This window comes from Pinus tabuliformis, chromosome 5_2 (genome assembly GCF_031772625.1).
Source record: "Pinus tabuliformis cultivar Carrire ecotype Pingquan chromosome 5_2, CPIR1, whole genome shotgun sequence".
In the NCBI taxonomy this organism is placed as follows: domain Eukaryota; kingdom Viridiplantae; phylum Streptophyta; class Pinopsida; order Pinales; family Pinaceae; genus Pinus; species Pinus tabuliformis.
Window position 1 is genome coordinate 557,974,336 of NC_142306.1, and position 24,330 is coordinate 557,998,665.

General features: G+C 31.2%; 1 protein-coding gene across 2 annotated transcripts; it reads right to left on the reverse strand.

The window, feature by feature from the left end:
- Positions 1 to 723: 723 nt before the first annotated feature.
- On the reverse strand, positions 724 to 19,483 carry LOC149160187 (microtubule-destabilizing protein 60-like). 2 transcript variants are annotated; one of them, XM_089433661.1, is made up of 11 exons: positions 19,336 to 19,483; positions 15,062 to 15,095; positions 14,198 to 14,282; positions 4,642 to 5,026; positions 3,067 to 3,094; positions 2,733 to 2,840; positions 2,342 to 2,461; positions 2,091 to 2,189; positions 1,918 to 1,977; positions 1,550 to 1,644; positions 724 to 1,445 (listed from the first exon to the last, which is right to left on the reverse strand). In XM_089433661.1, exons 4-11 carry the CDS (start codon positions 4,941 to 4,943, stop codon positions 1,367 to 1,369), a joined length of 891 nt encoding a protein of 296 aa, XP_089289787.1. In that variant the 5' UTR covers positions 4,944 to 5,026; positions 14,198 to 14,282; positions 15,062 to 15,095; positions 19,336 to 19,483; the 3' UTR covers positions 724 to 1,366. The 2 variants fall into 2 exon arrangements, with proteins under 2 accessions (XP_089289787.1, XP_089289786.1); XM_089433660.1 differs by lacking the exons at positions 14,198 to 14,282; positions 15,062 to 15,095; positions 19,336 to 19,483 and adding an exon at positions 5,356 to 5,607.
- Positions 19,484 to 24,330: the final 4,847 nt, after the last annotated feature.

Consider the following 24,330-nt stretch of genomic DNA (forward strand, 5'->3'; position numbering starts at 1 on the left):
ACTGAAAAAATAATTATTTACACTTATAAACTTTACCAATTAAAATCACTGAAATCCAATCCCTTATCTATTATCATGTTCACATCTGCAAGCTAAACCAACCATGGGCTGCTTGAACTTCTAATTAACGTACTGTCATCGAAATGGATTACTAAGAGAGTCCATGTATAGAAAAAGTGACCCTCTAGCTAGTTTATCCTCAATATAATGGCTTTTAGATTTGCCATGTTGTAATGGATTTGTGCAATGCTTTAATAAATTAATTCCTGCTTTGTCAACATCTTAGGAAAGTTATTATTGATAACTACAACAATCTTTTTTTCCCATAACAGAGTACAAACATGCATGCCCATCTTGCAGGCTAAAAGGAAAGCCTTCAAATCAGATTGTGAAACCATGGAATTTCCAAGCAAATCTTTCAGAAGAAGAGTACTTCTTACCCTAACTTGTATCTTAAACTCATACATCAGCCTCTCTTTTAAACATGCAAAACAGAAAACGTTATTACTGAAAATGAAGGCACAACTAAGCTTCCACATCACAGACAGATATTACTCGGATGCATTACCAAACCCCTCTAAAGTGAACTTGGCCAATCCCTCTCTCGCTAGATTTGCCATGCCATCATGGATTTGTGAAATGCTTAAGAAATTGATTCCTTATTCTGTCAATATTTTCTGGAGTCTGCTCTCAATAATTCTGGTTCAGTAACTATGGCTCAGTTTTTTTGTTTTTTTAAATGCTTATATTAACACAGTAAAACAGAGAATAATATACAAACATACAAGCCCATTTGAAGGCTAAAAAGGAAGGCCTTCAAACTGTCAATAGAATTTCCAGGCATATCTTTCAGAAAATTAGTGCCTCTTACCCTAACCTGCAGCTTTAACTCGCACATCCGCTTCACTTTAAAACAAACAAGAGAGAAAACACTGTTACTAGAAACAGCCGAACAACTAAGTCTCCACAATACATACAGATTATTTACTCAAATAATTGCCAAACCCCTCTGAATTGGAGTGGGTGAATGGAACCATCATCACCAAGCAAAACTTCTGTCTAGTGAATCTTACTGAAGGAGATATATCTCCACATACTCCTAATGATGTCTCCTTTGGCATAACCAAACCTGCAGCTCCAAAATAATTTTCTGATGGTCTCAATTATCTGTCTACAATGACAGTAAGCATCATTTGTGTACCCATCCGTGACAGCTGTTCCAGAGAAGGCAGATATCCTGAAAGAGAGTCTAAAAGGGCATAGTGCAGGGAGAAATATTCCACACTCTGGGCTTTTACTCCCAATGGTCTTTCACCTTAGAATCTCTTTTCAGCTAGCCTCTGAGGAAGAAAGAGACACACACTGACTAAACTGGATTGCAACATTTTGAAAGGTGATAGTTGTGGAATTTAGGCTCCCTGGGGATTGTTAGAGACTTTGAAGACCTGCCACAATTTTGATTTTAATACTGTAAATTAACTGTATGTTTTGTTTGTACAAACATAATGTAGAACTATAGAAAAAATGGGGAAGAGAAAGACAAACATACTTATTAGGTATGAATGGATGATCAAAAAAGGGCATGAGTTGAGCATATGGAATCATCCGTTTTCTCAATCTCTTAATTTCTTCTAGTTCTGCAAGCTGCCGTTGATGTTTAAGTTAGTTTGTAACAAATTGAATAAAAATATATCAAAATAGTTTTTTATGATAGTTTTGAAATTTGAGGTAGCAAAGTCTAACAGTCAAAGTTAACTTCATGTTGGCAATCTGTTTTTTTTTCTAAAATAATTGTGTATCTTCATTGAAATGACCAACATTTTGGGTAGACACTCCACCCAAGATTCTTACTGTCACTTGGGAGATGTCTTCTGCAAATTAAAAGACAAAAAACAAAACCTGCAAGATAAATTATACCTTCTGGAGTCGTTCTTCTTCTAACCTCTGTTGCTGCATATAGTAGAATTTTTCTTCCATCTATTTGAGGTATCACAAAAAATGTTAGGAATTGGAACAAGTGTTATTTTAATGAACTTTTGACACTGAATAGAAATGCATAAAAATCAATTAGGTCTAGGATCCAGGCATACTAGGTGATCAAATTTGGCTCTTTCAACTGCTCTAGATTCAGTGCAAAGCTTTACATTCAATGGTTTAGTGTGCTCTTTGACTGGGGGCTTTGGCAAAACCTGTAAATTTGGCAAAAACCACTTTAGAATATGATAAATGATGTACCAAGAGACACTTTGAATGGCATCTTGAACTTAAATATGAAGACAGGAAGTCGAGACTAGTACCATCATTGATAACACAAAATGATTGCTTTAGATGCAAAACTTACTTGTGGCTTATCAGTTGTCAATGGCAAGCCTTGTGCAATCCGTATTCTGCACTTTTCGTCCTCATCCTTTTTCTGTTGTATCTTTTTCATGAATTGTTGTTCTTTCATTTGGCCTCTTTGCTGTAAAGGACAGATTATGTTTTTAAAGCCATGTATAGGCATTTGTTTTGTGGTAAAATGTTTTACAGGTATGAGCTATTGGAGTAACTGTATCAGTAATTACTGTAATAATCAAATGGAGCTAAAGCAACTATCAAATGCAGGAGATTGACAAGAAGATATTGTGTTATAAATATATTACATATATATGTACAGTTTAACAAGCTATAAATGCATTACATGGATGGGATTGAAGTGCAAGGAGAAATAAATAGTAGAATTGCATGTTTACCTCTGTTAGTAGTCTGAAAGGTCTTGTAGGGGTGACCCTGACTTGCTTCTTTTGTTGTTCTGTCCAGTTCTTCCATATTGATGATCCTCTTTCTGTCGAATCAAAACTCTGAGACAGGTGAAAGTGGCAAATGCACATCAGTCAAAATTCATAGAAATCCTTTTAAACCAATCTAAATGATATAAGAAAATCAGTTCCTTCCAAAAACAATTTATTGTGCACAAGCATCCAAAAACTCTAGACTACTCTGTAACCTCACAGAAATGAGGAAACAAACAAAGGCAGATAGAGAAATATGTCTAGTAAAAGAGAAATGGAATGGATTCATCCATACTTTTTCACTTCCTCTTCGGCTTTGAGAACTGCACAGGAAAAAGAAAATAACAATTCAGTACCACATTTCAAAAGGACTTAAAACAGATTATCCGGATTTGTCTAAAAAATAACAGAAAAGAAGTGCGTGCCCGATAAAAAAACACAAAATTGACCATTAGAAATGCTTCTTAAAAAATGCCTAAAGAATGAAACAAAAGAAGAAATTGCCTGATAAATAAAACACAAAATTGGCCATTAGAAGTGATTCTTAAAATGACACAACGACGACTCTGGTTTCTCTTCAAAAGTTAATGAACGTGAATCTTAACTATCCTTCAATTAGGATTTGGCTAGAAGTTGCAGGACAGAAGGGTTCTTTCATGAGAAAATAGATTGGCATCTCTTGTCAACAAGGTAGAGATCAGAAGTTAGGATTCTCTCAGACAGAGCAACATGCAAATGAATTTAGAAAGAGAAGGGTTAAACCATCAAAGGAGATGCTTTTTAAAACTTTGAGAAAGCTGAGAAGAAATTCATTGAAAGTGACTGTCAGCTGGGTAAAAATTAACCAAAAAAAGAACGATGAAAACACAAACCTAATTCTAAAAAACAATGTTGTGGGGCATAACTTCACATGAGAAAAATTGATGCACAGCAAAATGATAACAATAATCCCATACACTGTCATCTTTATCTTGATTCCAGATTTTAGAATATTCCAGAAATACAAAAGACAGAAACACAACCAAACTCCTATCCAAAATATTCCAAAATTTATTATCAAATTAAGTTCAGCAATCCCAAAATACTTTAAAAAACAACCCAAAGAATTATTTCCAATAATTTTCAAATAACCCCATGCATCAAACTGTTTTTACCAGTAATTTTCAAAAGCCCGACATGCATCAAACTACTTTTACCAGTAATTTTCAAAAGGCCCACATGCATCGAACTATTTTTACCAGTAATTTTCAAAAGGCCCACATGCATCGAACTATTTTCACCAGTATTTTTCAAAAGGCCCACATGCATCGAACTATTTCCACCAGTATTTTTCAAAAGGCCCACATGCATCAAACTATTTTCCTGTCTCCAATCATCTAAGTATTGGAAAAGTAAGGATGAAAGAAGAAAATCGAAATAGCATAGGGAAATCTAAAGAACGTCCAACGAAAATCTTCAAGAATCATAACTGCAAAACGTGTGTAAGGATCCATCTTAACAATCTACATCATTATAAAAAATCTGTACTCATACAAAATATTTTATAATCAAAATAAATTGAATTGTCCTGTAGCAGTCACTCTCACCATCTTGTCTACTGAAAGCAATTGAAGTTGTTATATTTTCAAAACCAAACAAGTACAGGAAATCTCTACTCATACAAAATATTTTATTATTTTGCATTGTGTTTCTTTTCGAAATATTTTAGCGAAATATTCTTGAAGTCTTCAATCCAGATAAATTCAACTGCCCTGTAACAATCCTGCTCACCACCTTTCTATTGAAAGCCACAGAAGTTATCCTGCTTTCAAAACCAAACGACTGGAGCCATTAAAAAACAACAAAACTTTCAAAAACCAGTCTTTCTTACCTGCTTTCACTTGGCATGACAGAGTGGAGGCTCTGGGTGTCACTGAGATCACTAGAACCACCATCCTCATGCTTGACCATGTTGCAGTGGTGATCAAAACCACCACAATTTTTGTCAAGAAAATTGTTGGGCTGTCTCTCAGCCAATGGTTGATCCTTTCTAGAAATAGCCCTTCTCTCAACAGAGCCATTAGACTTCAGATTCTCCCATCCGAATCTGCCACTTTCAGTACTGTCTTTCTTATTCAATAACTTGCGGGCACCTTTGAGTTCAGTCTTCTGGGTCTCCGGGAGCAGCCTCATGTTCTCAAAAACATTCACCAATTGCTTAACTCTACCTTTCTGCTGCAGCCCTTCAAGGCTGGGATCACAGGCTCTGTGGGTCTCTGCCAACGACATATTCATAACAGCTTGAATTCAGCAATTGAGTTTTGTTAATTCAAATCTACTAAATCCAGAGCTTCGAATTTACCAATTGGGTTCCTCTTTTTCTACACTCTACTTTCAACACGAAGTCAAGAATTGAGTTCTTTTTACTTACAGCATGGAATTGATAAACAATTGGGTTTTGAGTGATTTTTCTATTAAGAAATCCGGAAGGATGAGGAAATAAATTGGGTACTGTTATATTTATAGCAGGCAAATGGGTTTTGAGTGATTTTTCTATTAAGAAATCCCGAAGGATGAGGAAATAAATTGGGCTGTTTTTTCTTACCAAAAATATCGTCCCGAACGTCTCCGGATTCAAATTTGCGCCGAATTGGACGAGAACTGGGAGTAATTCTGCCAAACTTCCGCAAGATTTGGCTAGAGGAAGAAGCCCAACTAGACCAGAATCGATCCGTTGGTGTTTAAGCAGCAGAAAATCATAGTAGCGACGATAATGGCGGAGGGATCTTCAACGGCTAATTGAATTTCGCAGCCATTGGACACAAAAACATGAACTCTGGGGTGGCGGAGTGGACAGACAGTCCCTGCTTTTTATTGGGAAACAGAGATGATTAACCGAATGTTTAGGTAGAGATTAGAGGGTGGATTAAGCAAAATCATTTCTTGTGTTTCGGGAAAGATTAGTTGGTCGAAAATATTTGTGTGTTTAACGGACCTTCTATGCATCCTACTGAAAAGGACCTTCGCTTAGAGTGAGGCCTATGGTTAAAAAGAAATTTAATCTCCTCCCACTACGGGATTAAGTTTTGACATCTTAGACATTCAGCCATGGCGGGCCTGTGAAAACTTCAAATGGTTTGTGAGATAAGGTAGATCCTAAAAGTGAACCATGGCCAAGTTTGGTGAACATCAATATGTCATCCTCAGTTTGTTCACTAGGTCAACCTCACTTCTTTCACTAAGTCAACCTCAATTGGTTCATAATGTCATCTCCACTTCACTTCTTTCACAAAGTCAATTTTAATGGGTTACTTGAAGTTTCTAGAATAGAATTTCATAGATGTATGAGGTAAGGATTTGTATTTTGATTTTATTATGATAGGGCTAAAAATAGTAATGATAAATATTAGATAAAAGTGAGAGTATTTTGAGTATATGTAGGTTAAATAAATTTATATTAATAAAAATAATAATAAAATAGTTTGAATAAGATCAATATAATTAAGAAATTATATATATATATATAAAAGGAATAAAGTTGGTACATTTTTATAATCTAAAAAAATAATTTTTTATATATTTAATTTTAAAATCATATTAATATAATTTATTACTATTATAACATATCTTTAACATTACAAATTTTTCCAACTTAAATATTGGCTTAAGCTTGAAGTTGACAAATTAAGTGATAGTATAAAATTTTTTCTTTTAGTATTAAGATTATTAATAATTTTGATGTCATGTCATATGTCATATAGACATTGTAATGTAATAGTTGGAGTGAAGTACCACATTACCTAAGAAGGATTATCTAAGCTAAGGATCTTTAGAATGATTTGGAGTTGCCATCTATAGCACCCTTAACCATCACTCCTAACCATGGGATGAATAGTCATGAACATAAATCTCAAGTTTTGTCTCAATTTCTTCATAATAACAATTAAATAGAGCCTCTATAGAAGAAACAAAACAATAACAAATGCATGCACAATAACTAATGTGGATTATCTGAATTTCATGACAGTTAAATAACCCATGAATAGAATTAAAATTACTCAAATATAGCATGCATAATACATAATTTTGCATATTCATAGATAATGAAATGAGACCTATATTTTTCAACAACAGTTGATCCAATAAATTCCACCTAGTCATAGAAATCCAACTTAGATACCACCTCCAAGCCACATTATGAGGCCACCATGGTAAAGGAACTAAGCTGCATGCTTCTATCTCTCTTAGTCCAACCCATCTACTGTAATCCTCTATCAATTTACATACCACAAAGCTTTATAGTCATCTCATTCAGCTTTTGATAGAAAGGAACTCTCTTCCATTGCCCCACTCAAAAAAAGAAGATCTTCTCTTTTTTTACTCAATGGTTACTTACATATATTCTTGCCTTGTGCTTATAACTTTGATAGAAAGAGTCCAATTTTGTGTAAAAACAGAATATTACACCATCTAATCTTGGGAGAAAACTAAAAAGAGAAGGAGGAGGATTAACTCAATATTTATTAATAACCTATAACTATTTATTAGGTATAAATAGAAAGTTTGATTACATTTATTAATTATAACCAATCAATTAGAAAAAAAAAGCATAAAATAAATGAGAAGAATTGATTTCTATTACTTTGCATGATTTAATTAATCTATTGACAAGAAGCTAAAAATGAAAAGAATGTGAAAACAAATATAACATAACTAACCGTTCAACTCAATGTTAACAATGCAACAATAAACATCAAGTTAATTAACCTAATTGCTTTGGTGTTTAGGCAAAACCAAATATATTTAACCAAAACTGACATATAGAGAAATAAATAATAGATAGTTAAAAAGGGGTTAGAATTATAATCTACATACCTTTGATGTCGATCTTCCACCCTTATGAATAAGCAATAATATGAAAACAAATAATTCAATCAAAGGGAAACACACAAATCTCAGAGAACTAAAGATATAGAAAAGACATGCACACATGATTAACCAAAGTTTTCCTTTATTGGAGGAGGTTTACTTGCACACTAATAAGTCTACGCTTAAACTTTATTTGAGAAGGGAAGGAAGGTTGAATGATAGGGAAACTAGGGATAGAATCCAAACTACCACAAGACAAATCATCCAACCAATAAAGGGAGATCTAAGCCGAGAGAAAAAGTACACAACAATTGTAGTAGCATTAAATGAGTGGAGGGTTAATGGATCCAATAGATCTAAGAAAGCCTAAGAACACGAAATGTGGAAGGATCTTACTATTGCATGGGATTCAATTGGAGGGTTAATAAAGCCAATAGATCTAAGCAAGCCTAAGAACATGGAAGGTGGAAGGATCTTGCAATCACAGGGATGCGAATCGAAGAATTAATTGAATGCCTAAACAAGAGAGATTGAAGACCCTTAATAATAAGTAGGGGAGTGACATAGCTAGTCATTACACTTGATATGGAAGAGATATTTTCACTATAATAACCAATACATAGGTTCTGACCAATTAAAATAGAGGGACTCGCCCAACTACAAGTAAAACTAAAGAAAACTAGTCTATCTATTATAGATATGAGTGAACTATTAACCACAAACATCTTATAAACCACAAATTCTCAACTAAAGGCACACACTTAAATAACTTAAGGGAAGTTTGACTAAGCAAACTCCTTATAAGACAATTTTCTAATGAATAAGAGGCATTTAGTGACAAACATGATGTTTCATTAGGTGTCAAAACACCCCAATCAAGAAATTCATGGCCATAAACATGGTCATAAATGATGTATTATAAATGTAAGGATCAATTTTGACCGATAAACTAGTAATCTAAACACTGCTTTATCAAAGTTGACATTGTCACATAACTATTCAATTATAAGTATAAATGCCAATAAAAATAATAACTATTCAATTATAAGTATAAATGCCAATAAAAATAATAAGTTATATATCTATTATTTTGTGATTACTATTTTGCCCATTGCATTGTAACAAAATTTTTAAATTAATATTACTATACTCTTTCAATAATGAGTTTTCCTCCCCATTTATTAAGTTGTTTCCGACTATAAACCTGGGTAGTTGTTTCCAACTATAAACATGGGTGGTGTGTTGGGTTGTTTCCAACCATATATACTCTTTCACATGACAAGTGTTCTTTAGGTTGAATATAACGCGTTTAAAATATTTACAACATGCTTGGCAAGGTAGGAAATTTATGCACACAAAAGAATTTATGCTGTACTTTAGTTTTATAATTAATTAGTTAATATATTTAATATTTATATAAATAAAATAGATAATTTGATTTATCTAATATTTAGAACTTTGAATTTTATACCTTTGGTTAATTTTCTAGATTTGTTTTTTTTATATATACTATGTTAAGCAAGACTTTTAAGAAATTAAATTGCATACAAAGAAATAATATTAGAATTTTTTAGAAATTAACTTATTATTTAAATAAAATAGGTTATATGGACAATTAATTAAATATAAATAGTATATTTTTTATTTTATTATAGTGAACATTATTTTTTTACTTAAAAAATATTTTACTTTTATTTTAAAACGAGCAAACATACTTACACATGGCCTTTACACTATACTATAAAATGAACCTCTAAATTTAATAATATTCCAAAAACTGCTATATTACACGTGCTTAACATATAAATATATAAATATATATATATATATAACGCATATTTTACACGGCTTTAACAAATACATTCCGCGTATTCGCCTGGGCCTACCCATTGCGCGTAGTTTTGATATACATATAGTGGATGTACCTTTTTCTTTATATATATATAAATATAATTATTTAATGAAATAGGCGTATAAGGTATTACGCGCATATGTAATGTATAAATAAGTGTGTAAGGTAAATATGGAAGCCGATATATTATGTATCAAAAATTTGTGGTTAAATTTTGATTTTTGTGGTATTTAGATGTATGAAAATTTATTTAAATTTGTAATTTTAATGAATTTTTGTTAGATTTTAAATGGAATTGAATTTGAAAATAAATTAGAAAAATTCCTAAAAAATCACACTTAAAGATTATTTATTTATTTGTTGTATTAAAAGTAGTATGTTAATGCGAGCCCACTAAAAGTATGTGCACAAATATATATATGGTTTGATATTTGTGCATGATGAATAACCATGGACCATCGAGAGCAAATATATGCATTTTATATTTACATAATTTATTTAATATGTATTTGTTCTTTTATGTTGCGAATATTATAGTTTTTACACTAGGCCATTTGATTTTGTGGGGCATTTGTAAATATATTTATATAAGTTATTGAGTTAAGAGGCTCATTCTACAACTCAGTATGATGCGTAATGTTGTTTTTCGTCATTAAAATTGAATTGAAATTTTTCTTATGTTGGCCAAAATAAAAAATTATGAAAAATCTAAAAAAATAAATTAAATAACTATGCAAAATATTTAAATAATATCGACTCATAAAAAAATTTACACGTGAAGAAATTGGATCTCTCTCATTCAGGTTAGATTCCTCTCGTTCATGTTAGATCCCTCTCGGCTCACCTCATATTAGAAATGGATTTATGCTGGTATATAATGATTTTCAGTTTATATATTGCGCAAAACACTTGTTATGAAAAAAGTATTTTCATTATAGTTACCAATATTTAGATTTTGATAACCAAAATACTTAGTTCAACTATAAGTGGAACCTAAAAAGCAAATCTAACCATCATAAATATTAGTGAATTATTTACCATGAACCTGCTGTAAACCATAAACTCTCGACTAAGAACACACATAAATAACTTTTGGGAAGTTTGACAATGTAAACTCCTCACATATACATATACATATACATATACATATACATATACATATAAATATATATATATATATATATATATATATATATAATAGATAAAGGACCTGGGGTGACTTACATGAGTCTACTAGAATACAAATAAATAATTTTAAAAGAAGTATGATTAAGTAAAACCTTAGGGAAGTTTTACTAAATAAACTCAAAGATAATTCTTTGTTGGATAAGGGACATTCCGTGATCTACATGAATAGACTAAGGGCACATATAAATAACTTAGGGAAGTTTGACTAAGTAAAACCTGAGGAAGGTTTGACTAAATAAACTCCTCAAAAAGAATTCTTTCATACATGAGTTGACTAAAGGCATAAATGGCATAAATAATAACGTTAAGGAAGTTTGACCAAGTAAACTCTTCAAAGAGGGCACAAAATTTGACTAAGTCAACTTTTCAAAGAGAATTCTGTGATAAATAAGGGACATTCGGTAACCCACATGAGATTAGATTTTGTTAGGGGTCAAAACACTCCAATGACCATAAAAATAAACATGTATTATAAATATAAAGATCAATTTTAACTCAATAAACTAGTAAATCCAAAGAGGGCTTAATCAAAGTTAAGATAGTCATAGGACTCTTTCTTTATAAGTATAGATGTCGAAAGTAGCAGGTTAGACCTCTACTATTTTCTGATTACTATTCTGCCTGGTTGCGGTCCAGCTTTTTTTTTATAAATATTACAATGCTCTAGTAATGGGTTTTCCTACCAATTTATTGAGTTGTTTCTAATTATAAACATTAGTAATGTGTTTGAGTTGTAGATATAATTAATATATTTAGTTAATCTAATTATAAATATTAGTAATGTGTTTGAGTGATACATATAATTAATATATTTAATTAATTATTTTTCTTTATGTTTATTTGAATTATATGTTAAATAAAAACATTAGTAATGTGTTTGAGTGGTACATATAATTAATATATTTAATTAATTATTTTTCTTTATGTTTATTTGAATTATATGTTAAATAAAAACATTAGTAATGTTAGTAATGTGTTTGAGTGGTACATATAATTAATATATTTAATTAATTATTTTTCTTTATGTTTATTATTTGAATTATATGTTAAATAAAAACATTAGTAATGTGTTTGAGTGGTACATATAATTAATATATTTAATTAATTATTTTTCTTTATGTTTATTTGAATTATATGTTAAATAAAAACATTAGTAATGTGTTTGAGTGGTACATATACTTAATATATTTAATTAATTATTTTTATTTGTGTTTATTTGAATTATATGTTAAATATTTTTTTATGCCAGTAAAACCAAATATTAAATATTTTATTTTATTTTATATTTTATTTAAATATTTTATTTTTATTATATTTTATTTAAATATTTTACTTTATATTATGTTTCATTTAAATAAAATAATATTTAAAAAAATTCATTATTATAATTTTTATTTAAATTATATTTTTTAATTATCTAATTATAGTTGTGGATAAAAAACTTTTTCTATGCTAAAAAATAGGATAGGTCATATTGCCTTTGATGTTAAGATTATAAGTTATAAAATACATTTGGATTTTCTCTTTCTCCACAATTCTCTGGAGTGTAGCTCCAAACTTCACAACCAAAAATAACAAGAGTAATGAGGATCTCAAAGAGGAGTTTCTTCTTATTGTATAGCCCAATATATCCATATTTACAATTGTTTTCAAACCGATAATAAGCTTTCCACCCTCCATTTATCCTTTTCTCAATATTGTAGTTCCAATTGACTTTGTAATAAAGATAAATTCTGAGATATTTGTATAAAATCACTTCCTCCAAGGTGGTGTTGTCATCTCTGAAATGATAGTAGGAGATCTTTTTGGATTTATGTTTTCATTACCTTTGTTTTGTCAATTTTAAAAGTCATACGTGTACTATAGCAAAAATCCTTGAGAGTTAGTTGTTTATTGGGATCATTGGGATACCTCACACTAAGAACAACATCATTAGTGTAAGGTGACATGACTTGACATGACTTGCTAACATGGCTAACATGACTTGCTTCTTCCAAGTAACTCTTTAATTTGTTAATAAATATGTCAAAAAAAGTAGGGGATAGGGGATAACCTTTGCTTAATTATTATATATTACAATTAATTTCTTCAGAATAGTCCTCAATGTTCCGAAATCTGGTGATAGAGTTATTGTACAACTTTAATAAATATGTCAAAAAAGGTAGGGGACAGGGGATAACCTTTGCTTAATTATTATATATTACAATTCATTTCTTCATAATAGTCCTCAATGTTCCTAAATCTGGTGATAGAGTTATTGTACAACTTTGGTGAAACAACTCTCAGCTGGAAATGAGCTGGAAATGAACTTTCTGCTCCTCTAACCTATTTTAAAATTTAGTAGTGAGCACCATGTCAAAAGCTTTTCTGAAATCAACTAAACAACATAGAATATTAATTTTATTAACTCTTTTGCAATGTAACAAAATAGTCCATATTTGAATTATAACTCCTAAAAGTGATTTTTTATTCCTTATAATTTTCCAAACTATATATTAACCTCAATTTCCCCAATAATACTATATAACTTACCTAAAAAACCTTTAATCGTAATATTTATAAAATTAAAAAAAAATAAAATAAAATATTTCCATTTTTTAAAACTAAAACTTTTAAATTTGCTGATTTTTAAGAATATTACTTATTTTTAATGGGAAATCCAAAATTTTATTTCTTTTATTAAAAAAAAACTTATTTCATAAAATACCAAAACCATATCCAAATGTTGTGAATACTAAATAAATATTTTTAAGTGTTGAATTTCCCAGGCATTCTCCAAACAGACAACATATTCACACATCTGTGTTGTCAAAAATGCTTTGACATGTCCATGGTAAATCCAATAAATTAAAAAAGGAAGGGCTTTTCATATTGGACTTTGTGCATCATAGTTACATGTTCAAAACAGAGGAGAGGTTGATAACCTTCTGCTAACTTCTAATTAATGTCATTCAGGAAAAGAAAGAGTAATTTCTCCGAGAAGAATCTCCAGAGGTGGTTTTTTCATCATTTGCTACATTGACCTTTAGAATTACCATGTCATCACACATTTGAGCAATGCTTCAGAAATTAATTCCTGGTTTTGTTAAAGTTTTATGATTAAAAAAAATTACTTATACTAAAGGAGAATAAAATACAGAGCATAGTATAAACAGCAATGTTTATTTGAAGGCCAAAAAACAGGCCTGTAAAATCAAAGTTTCAAACTGTACCTCAATAAAATATGCATGTAGTTTTTTTTTCAAAATTTTATGATTTTTTTTAATGTTATTTATAATAAAGAAGAGTAAAATACAGAAAATTGTATAAACAGAAATGTCTATTTGAAAGCCAGAAGGACGGGCCTTTAAATCCAACTGTGCCTCAATAGGATATACCTGCATTTTCTTAAGCTTGCAGTTTTAATTAATTTATTAATGTCTTTTCAAACCCAATAACAGAGAAAACATTATTATTTAAAACAGGGTATATAAAATATTATTTAAATATAATATTAAACTCTTTTAAGATGAAATGGAACAATGTAGCTGATCATTACCTAGCAAGGCAGCAATCTAGTGAATCTTGTTGAAGAAGGTGCATTGCCACATACTTCAATGAAGTCTCAGTTGGCACAAGCAAACCTGCAGCTTCAAAATACATGAGAAATGGTTTCAATCTGGCTGCAATGCTGGTTTAAAAGTGTCAAAATAAATGAGAAATGGTTTCAATCCGGCTCTGATGTTTGTTTAAAAGTGTTATTTATATTTAGAATATAAGTAGGCTGCAATACTGGTATAAAAGTATTATTTATAGTTTGGCTCTTTCTACTGCTCTAGACTCTGCTCTAGACTGGTATAAAAGTATTATTTAATGTGCTCTTTGAGTGGGGGCTTTGGCAAAACCTGTAAATTTGGCACAAGGCACTTTACTAAAGTATCATAGAAAGAAACGAGAGACACTTTGAATGGCATGTTGAATTTCAAATATTGAGGTAGGTGTTCTAAACAATCATCATCATCGATAGCTAAAAATATATATATATTTAAAATGCCAATCTTACTTGTGGATGACCACTTGTCAATGGCGAGCCCTGTGCAATCTGTATCCTGTAAGGTCTGGTAGGGGGACCTTGACTTGTTTCATATATTGTTTTGCTAAGTTCTTCTATATTGATGATTCAGTTTTGGAGGAATCAAACCTATGGCACCGGTGACATTAGGCAATACATATCACTCAATTCACTAAACTCCTTTCAAACCAGTCAAAAGGGTATAATAACTTTCAGTGCCAAACCCCACAAAACCAATTTATGGAGCATCAGCACCCAAAATGTCTACTCTCTAACCTCTCAGCAACCAGAAAACCAGCAAAGGCAGATAAGGAAATATGTAAATAGTGAAAGGGATTGAGATGGAATCACCTGTAGTTTTTCGCTTCCACTTTGGCCTCTGGAACTGCACAGGGTAAATAATAATAATAATAAGTCAGTACTATATAATGTCAAAAGAGCTAGGATGATCATTCAGTTTTTCCTAAAGAAAAACATAAAAGAGGTAATGGCCTGATGAAACTCACATAATTGGCAATTAGAGCTGATTCAACAAAATGACAACTTGCTTTCTCTCCAAAATGAACATAATTAAGTGCTCTATCCTTCAATTAGGATGGCCAGAAGTGGTAGGACAGAAAGGTTCTCTCATAAATATTTCTACTAGACAAGGTAGAGATTAATACTTAGGATTTTCTCGGATAAAGAAACATGCAAATGTATTTCAAAAAGAGAGGGCCTAGACCATGAATGTGGATGTTGTTTAAAATTCTAAGAAACATGAGAAGAAAATAGTTTGGAACTCAAGGTCAGCTGGGCCAAGATTAACCATAAAAGAAAAATAAAAAATAAAAACCATTTTTTAAACAATTAAGTCCCACAGATTGTCAAATGAGGAAAAGTAGCTCAGCTAGGCTAAGATTAATCACATTTTTTTTTTAAAAACCCGCCTTCTTAAACAATTAAGTCCCACATATTGTCAAATGAGACAAAAGTAACCCACAGGAGAAGGTTAACAGTAATTCCATATTATTTTCAAAGAAATATAACCAGAAGAATCAGTTACCAGTAATTCCAAAGAGGCCCACAAGCATCAAACTGGATAATCATAGTCTTCAATCATCAAAGTAATGGAAAATTGAGACAAATGAAGGCAGGCACATAGCATGCAGATTGAGGAAGACTTTCACAGGTTATGTAGATTATGTTCAGCTTATATCCTATGATATATGATAGGAGAGGGTCATGGTAATTAGCATCAAAGGAGCCAAGAAAAGAAAAATCCTTCTAAAAGACAACAGGGTCATGTTAATTAACATCAAATGAACCACAAAACGAAAATCCCATGAAATTTAATTTTGTAGTAATATGGCCGGACCTTTCTAAGGTAGGCGAAAATGGCGAATTTTCGCCCACTGGTTAATTTTAAGTCCATTTAGTTGTGCTCTTCGTGGGGTGAATTCTGAAAGAAGGGACCCTACATTTTCAGGAGCTTTAAAGCTGAAGATAGTCTGGACATTGGCTAGCCTCCTTACTACTAAACTCCAAAACTGTGTAATAGTGTAGGGCAACTCATAACTTACACGTACGTTCAGCATGACCCTCGATTTTAGCATGGTTGGCCTCATTTGTTGGCTTTGAGTTTAATGAATAATTAATGTTGGAAAGGTACAGTGATGTGTGGTTTGACGGTAAGTCTATTTTGGGCGAAGCTTGGGAGACCGTAGTTCAAATCTCATTAAGTACACTGCCCTGCTGTGGTGGATGCTCAAGAAGCAGATTCCCCAGCCCCGCCTAGCAGTTACGGATTCACCATGTAGTTAAAAAAAATTAACGCTTGAAAGAGTGAGAGAGTAAGCATAGCCCTGTATATGTTTGTAATTTTATTAACTATTTTGATTTTTTTTTGTGATAGTTCACATTTAAATGGGTTTGGATAGTGGTACTAATAATTTTGTTTAGCTTATTACATTTTGGCATTTTTTCCATTTTGCACTTGCTCATGAATGCAGACGGCTTCAAATTTTTTGGGATTCAAAAATCATCTACATGTTATATGCATTCTCTCAAAAATATATGGGATGAAGTCATGTTATTTAAATCTCAATTTGAATATATTTATTGTCAACATATTTACAAGGAGCATAATCAGGTTGCAGACCAACTTTCTAAGGCGGCCACCATCCAGCACAGGGGAATATGGCTCATAAAAGAACAACAAAGTGTACTATCACCTGCCGAACATAGATCAAATCTACTTGAGGGCCAACAGGGCGTAATTTTTTGTAGTATATTTTTTATTTTTCCCTCATAGTACATCACAAACATGTGTGTATATATCTTTTATTTGAACAGTTAGAGTACACTCTGCATGGGTAATTTTGTAAGAACTATTTTTTGATGGCTACGGCCCAACATATGGCATATGCCAGGCATTCACAACATGTAATTTTCTTTATCTAATAGAAAATTGAGAATTTTTCCCGAAAAAAAATAGTAATTGTGGTAACCAGAATAGCAAGTGATTGTGGATTTAGTTGGATTACAGTGAATGGTATAAACAAAATGTTGGAAATGTGAGTAGTGAATGTCACGCATAGTGTACCTTGGTACAACAACATTAAAGTGGAGTTTTTAGCCTTTTTTAGTTTAGGTTTTTTAATCGATTGTGCAGCATTTTTTTTGGTAGCTACAAAATTCAAATTCAAATAAGAATTGAAATTATAAGAAAAAAATAAATTACTTAAAATTTAATAGGGAAAAAATTAGAAACATAAATATTATAAATACAGTAATTTTTAAAATTTTAAAAAACTCTTCTATATTTTCACCGGGCAATCTATTGTCCTATAATTATTTATAAATTAATACAATTAAAAATGCTATTATGTGCAAACACAAACACTGATAGTTATATCATTTTTTAACTACATAATTAACTAATAACTAAAAAACTAAATCTGCCCTGTAAATTAGCCTTCCTAGTGAATCAAGTTGAAAAGCATACTTTTAGAGAGTTGTTTATATTGATTCTATTGTTTATGTTGATTCTGTTGGCTGTGCATTCAATTATGTGAATCTAGTTGAAAGCATACTTTTAGAGAGTTGTTTATGTTGATTTTGTTGGCAGCACATTCAACTAAGCACATCCAAACCTTAATTGAGGGATTTCATGGTTTTCGAAAAACAGATATCATATTAATCACCAAACCAAATCATATTGCTAAATTTTCTAATTTTTCAGTAATTATGGTTTTTTTTTTTTGTTTTACTGTGAATTTGGTTAAGAATTGGAAAATTCTAATTTTAAATTAGTGAAACATTTTGCTTTTAAAATTTTAATTTAAACAATAAAACATCTTAATGTTATTAAGAATTTGATTTGTATTATTAAATTTGAGTAAAAAAGTTGAAAAAATCTCATTAAATTATATGGTAATCACACAATTTTTTTTTTATGAACAATGTTCTACATTTTAAATTTTGATGTATTTATATTACAACATTCGTCTACTAAAAGGGGAAGGCAAAGATGATTGTCCTTAAATCTCATTAAATTATATGGTAGTCACTCTAAGTTTTTTATGTACAATGTTTTAGATTTTAAATTTTGATGTGTTTATATTACATCATTCATTTACTAAAAGGGGAAGGCAAGAGATGATTGTCCTTAATTGAAAGTGTGCATTTCTTAAAAAAAGGAGAGAAGAAAAAGACTAAGGGACTAAGGAAAAACTAGTATTTAAGGAACCGAGGAATGAGTTTATGCATAAGGAATACACAAGTAAGAGATGAAGATGGAGAAGGGGAATATCAACATGTAGGCTCCTCAAGCACATATTTAGTAGTTCCAAGATTGGGTAACAAGAAAGGGAAGTGAAAGAGGTAATGGATGATGGAAGGACATGGGTGCTTCAAGAGGGGTACATTTGTTGAAGTTATAAGAATGATGAAATTTGGGATATTTTCAAATGATAATGGAGTAATAGCAGAAATGTAACAATGACAATCACAATGACAAAGATGATAAGGGAAACAAGAGAGGATGGAGTTCAACACAAGGAGTTCACCCAACATGGTGGAGGTGTCTAGAGAGCATGCGTGCAAAGGAATTAAAGTTCTCTAATTTGTTTCTAGTCATATGAATTTATCAACTACTTTTTTAAACATTCAAATTTTTTTTTACATCAACAAAAAAATTCAACATTTTATTTCAAGCCATAATAAATATCTTTAATTAATAATATATCTTGGTCAAGCACTCTTCCCATTACTTTCTTCTATTTGTATATATCTTAGTCAAGCACTTTTCCCATTATCAGTCAAGCTTCATGTCTCCGAGAAAGAATAAAATATTCACCCTAAATTTTGAACACATAATCAAATAAAATACACAATTTACCAAAAATTTTCAACAACATCATTATCTTTTCATTTCAATATTAAATACTATAAAAATTATTAATTTTTTTATTTCAATATTGAATGCTACAAAAGTTATTAATTAAAATAAAACTCAATACATTAACACAAAATTACTGATGAAACAAAAATATGGAAACATAAGTATCCCTTAAATTTAAACCCCATACATACATATATCTATGTATATTTTTTTAAGAACAGAAGCACTAGGCCAAAATTACCTCTAAATTTGGTGGGAGATGGAAGCCAAATTGACCACAATCGGCTCGTTGGCGTTCCTTTGGCGACGTTCTTCAACGTCTTCTTGAATTTCTCAGTAATCCGATGCAAAAATAGTAGCTGCGGAGTCCATGGGGTGGCCGAGTGGACACTTTCTCTGCTTTTTGTTTATAAAAGCTTAGATGATTAAGGAAACGAGTATGGTGTATGAAAGGATTAGATAGTGGAATAAAAAAATCATTATTTGTAATTTGGGAAAGGTTAGCTGGTGGGTAATATTTGTGTGTTTAAGAGAGCATCTATACAACTTGTTGAAAAGGGACTTGGCTTAGAGTGAGGCCCCTCTAAGTAACTAACTTGTAAAACATTGAAGTCAAGAGTGTCTTGTGAATATCTGCGACGGTTCAAGGGATAGGGATAAGTTAAAAAACCGAATCCAATTGAGATGTTTCCTAAGTCCATGGATAACCAAAAAGTGAAGAATGGTGAAGCTTGGTGAGAAAGGTTGGTAGGCACTTTCACTTGGTCAATTTAATTTGTTGTTGCTTTAGTTAGGTCAATTTTATCTTGTTCTTGTTTTTGTCAAGTCAACCTCACTTCTTTCAGTAAGTTAACCTCAATTGGTTCACCCTATCACCTAGCTTGTTTCACTAGGTCAATTTCAATTGGTTGTTTATGTCACATATGTGTTGACCTCAATTGGTTCACCCTATCACCTAGCTTGTTTCACTAGGTCAATTTCAATTGGTTGTTTATGTCACATATGTGTTGAGGGCCATGTTTTACTTTTAAGACATCTCTTGATTTTTCTATTTTGAAATTAATAATGATACATTTCTTTCATGGTTTATATTTATATTTATTTTTTATTTTTATGTTTATAAATAATTGTGATAGAAGTAAAAGTAGTTTGAAAAGATAATTTGTGATTAAAGTTTTTGCAATATAAAATAATAATAATTATTATTATTAAATGTAACCTTTTAAATTTATATAATAATATATTTATTTTAATATTAAGATTTCAAATAATTTTGATGTCATGTTATGACGTAATGGTTATAAGAATATACCACATTATTTAAGAAGGGTTGTTTAATTTAAGAATGGTTAGAATGTTTGTTGTTGCCAATTGATAGTGGGGAAAAATATCAAGGATAAGGATATTATAAAGTATTTGGAGTTGTCATTTAATTTTAGGAGAAAACTAGAAAGAGTAAGAGAGGAGAAGAAAGAGAACGATTAACTAAATGCTTATTAATGACCTACAATTGGTTATTGGGTTTAAGTAGAGAATATGATTACATTGATTAAAAACAAATCAAACAACATTGTTAGGATATTTAGATACTTAGGATTTAGTTAAAGTCGACTTGATTTAATGTGTCTTTAAGTAAAAGTGTGTTTCTTTAGTGTGCATTAGTATGGTAATCCAATGGTCATAGTATGCTTGACATAACATGATATTATAACTCATATTCTCCTCAATACTAATGGCTATATTTATTCATGGCTTGACACCTAATTGATGCATTATCTTTACTTAAAGAGCATGGAGGGGTCATATGCAAAAGATCAATTGTGAGAAACTCTTATGTACATTTTTTTCTTTTTCATTAATATATTGTCTGAAGTGCCCACATTTGTTATGGCCATGAACTGTTTGTTTCTTTGAGGGTTTTAAACATGTAAAATCACTATTTTATTGATCTTTGATTCATTTATTTTTCAATGGCTACTTAAGGTGTTCATCGTATGTGGGAATATCATGTTTCCTCAAACATAGTATCGAAAACCCATATAAAGACCCACTTTTGTTGTTGATTGAGATCATCAACCTATGTTGCCACATGCATCAAAACATTCTTGGGTTCTACCATTTCTATGCATTTCTAGGTTGAATAGGTTGTTCCATTGCATACAAAGCACTTTTTCAGTTATAAATACTTTTTCTTCCACCTGAAAGTGTTTTCGTCTTCCCAAGAATGACATTTTTTGTCGAAGCTATAGCTATAAAGTTTGGTTGTGTCTTTTATATTTTTTTCGAAGTTAATATTTTGGCTATACTATTTATATTACTAATTTATTACTAATTGGTCATCTTAGAAAATAAAAAACATAGTAGAATCTTGCTTTCTTTTCTTCATATACTCTTTGGTGTACACTTTATGTGAGCTCAACAAATAAAAAATAGAGGGAAAACTTAATTTTTTAAAACAAGCTATCAAATCTCTATCACCAATAATTATTAAGTTTCAAAATTTTTCTTTTTAAAATTTCTCTCATTTTTATGTGCAATTGTGTTGAAGATTTTGTATGAAAAATCAAAGAATTTTTTAGTAAGCATGTACTTTGAGGCAAACAACCTCTATATTAAAAAAGGAAAGAGACCCCTCCTCCTTCATTAGGACAATTTTAACAAATGTGGCTCTTGGCATGCCTCAACTGCTTTGCAACTTGTTCATAGAGATTTATGTGGTTTGCATTCTACCGCTTCTTTATAATTTGGGTGCAAGTAATTCTTAACTTTCATTGATCACTTTTCTAGACACGCTTGGGTTTATTTATTAAAAAATGAGTGGTTTTATTGACATGTTATTTTACTACAAGGCACTTGTAGAAAAACAATTTTGACATCAACTACAAAGGCTAAAAATAGATAATGAAGGCAAACATGTTAATAACAAATTTACAACTTGTTGCACTACATAGGCCATTTGGATGCTATTTATTATTCCCTATCGATCACATCAAAATAATATTGTTGAGAGAAAAAAATACACTTTAAAGGAAATGACAAATTATAAGATCCAATCTAATGGATTGAGTCTTCATTATGGGGGAAATGCCATTAATTGTTTCAACTACATAGTCAAGCACACTCCCATAAACGCTTTAAAAAATATAACATTGAAAGAAGAATCAAGTAAAACAAAACCAAATGTAAGCCACTTTTGCGTGTTTGGTAGTAAAGCATGTACTCACATTCCTAATGTGAAAAGAAAGTTATTATAGCCTAAAAGTGAGAAGTGCAATTTTGTTGGATATTATGAAGATATAAAATGTTATAGACTTCGTCAAACTCGTTCCATTGAAATTGTTAAGAGAGATCTCAAGTTTGATGAAAACCTCTCATCATATGAACCTAATTCAATCTTTAAGCCATCATCGGCCCATGAGCCTTTTGCATTGTTTGTAACATCTTCCCTTACCAAACTTTCTACTAGTGGTCCTATTTCAGTTTCTTCCTTAGATGATGATAATGGGGATGAAAATTCACCTCCACATACTTACCTTCCTCTAGTGGAATCCAATGAACACGAACCTACACTAGTATCACAACTTCCTAGATGGGTCCACATAACACGAGAAGAAACTAGTGATCTTGTCGATTCATGATTCAATTTTTTTTTGTAGAATATATTGACCATCTAGATTGGGACACAACAATGGATAAATGGTATCCGTCCTTATTTTTATAAATGATGCTTGGGATCTTGTACCTCTTTTGGAAGGAAGAAAACCCGTTAGATGTAAATGGGTGTATATAATTAAGCATGCATTAGATGGAAGTGTTGAAAGACATAAGGTTTGATTAGTTTCAAAATAATTTTATCAAGTTGAAGAAATTGACTATAATGAAACATTTTCCCTTATAGCCAAAATGAATTCCATTCACCTCATTTTAACCCTTGTCACCTCACATAAATGGAGGTCCATTAGATGGATATTAACTTTTCTTTCTTGCATGGGGATCTACAAGAAGAGATCTACATGGAACAAGATTCTTGTTATGTTTAAAATGACAAAACCATATTTGTTTTCTTAAGAAATCTCTCTATGGTCTTAAGAAAGTTTGTTAGGCTTGGTATGATAAAATGAATAATTTTCTTCTTGACATCAATTCTTTTTATATGTCATTTTGACCCCAATGTATATATCAAGAAAGTAAGAAACCATCTCATAATACTTGTTCTTTATGTTGATGATTTTATCGCCACTCTTAATCATAGTACAAATGGGACCAAAATCTAATGGTTTTTCGTCATATATGTGACTTATTATCGTTGAATATTCACCACATTGGCACTGAGCAACCCGTCGTTGGCATTGTGTTGAATATTCTACACTTTATTAACTGTTGGATATTGATGAGACTGGCATCGATTATCCGATGCCAAAATTGGCTGAAATTCTCATTAAAAATCTGGCATTTTGAAGGCGATAAATACACCCACAAGTGTCAAATATTTGACGGAACCCATGGTTCGTTCTGTCGCCCTAGACGCAAAAAATTGCGACAATTTTTTGTTGGATATGCGCAGATTTGTTAGTCTAGTCCGACAAGAATGTCTGATAGTGTGGCATCAAATAATCGATGGTAGAACAACATTGTGCGACGAGAGTGTTATCTCTCGGATGCTTCCTTCCGTGGGTATGGAGTAGCACGTCTGATGTTTCAGTGTTGGATAACCAACATTATTACGCCGTAAGGCGTCTCCATTTGAAATGAATTACCCATGGAAAATTTTAGGGGCTAATGTTTGCCCAGTGGGCTAATTTTCCATGATTTTTCCAAAAAAAAGATTCGCCAATTTCCAATTTTATAAAAGACGATTCGCCCAAATTTTAGAATATAAAATTATTTTACCTTAAAAATCGCCAACATTATAGAGAGACTATATATAAAATAATTATAAATTTGATTAATTTTACAAATATATCAATAAACATTTATAATTTGCATATTAGGGATTAGTGAGATTCGCCAATGTTTTAAACTTCAAGAAAATTTTCCATCCTTAAAATTTTCCTTGGAATTACCCTAGCCGTCGCCGTGTCCTATTATTCACCGTAGATTTGTGGTGTTAGACGATCAAACAAAACTTGATCGTTGATCAAAAATTAAAACGGTTCATGAAACTGAAACGGTTCATGAATTTTCGCCCTCGCCGTTCACCCTAAGATCTGGTCTTTCTGAGTCTGATTTCCAGAAA

What these genes read in the sequence shown, in the direction of transcription:
- LOC149160187 (XM_089433661.1), bottom strand. Translation starts at nt 4,943, where the DNA reads ATGAGGCTGCTCCCGGAGACCCAGAAGACTGAACTCAAAGGTGCCCGC. An exon ending in GTCATGCCAAGTGAAAGCAG is followed by an intron (nt 3,095 to 4,641) that starts GTAAGAAAGACT and finishes TTTCCTGTGCAG; the next exon opens with TTCTCAAAGCCGAAGAGGAA. An exon ending in GCCGAAGAGGAAGTGAAAAA is followed by an intron (nt 2,841 to 3,066) that starts GTATGGATGAAT and finishes CACCTGTCTCAG; the next exon opens with AGTTTTGATTCGACAGAAAG.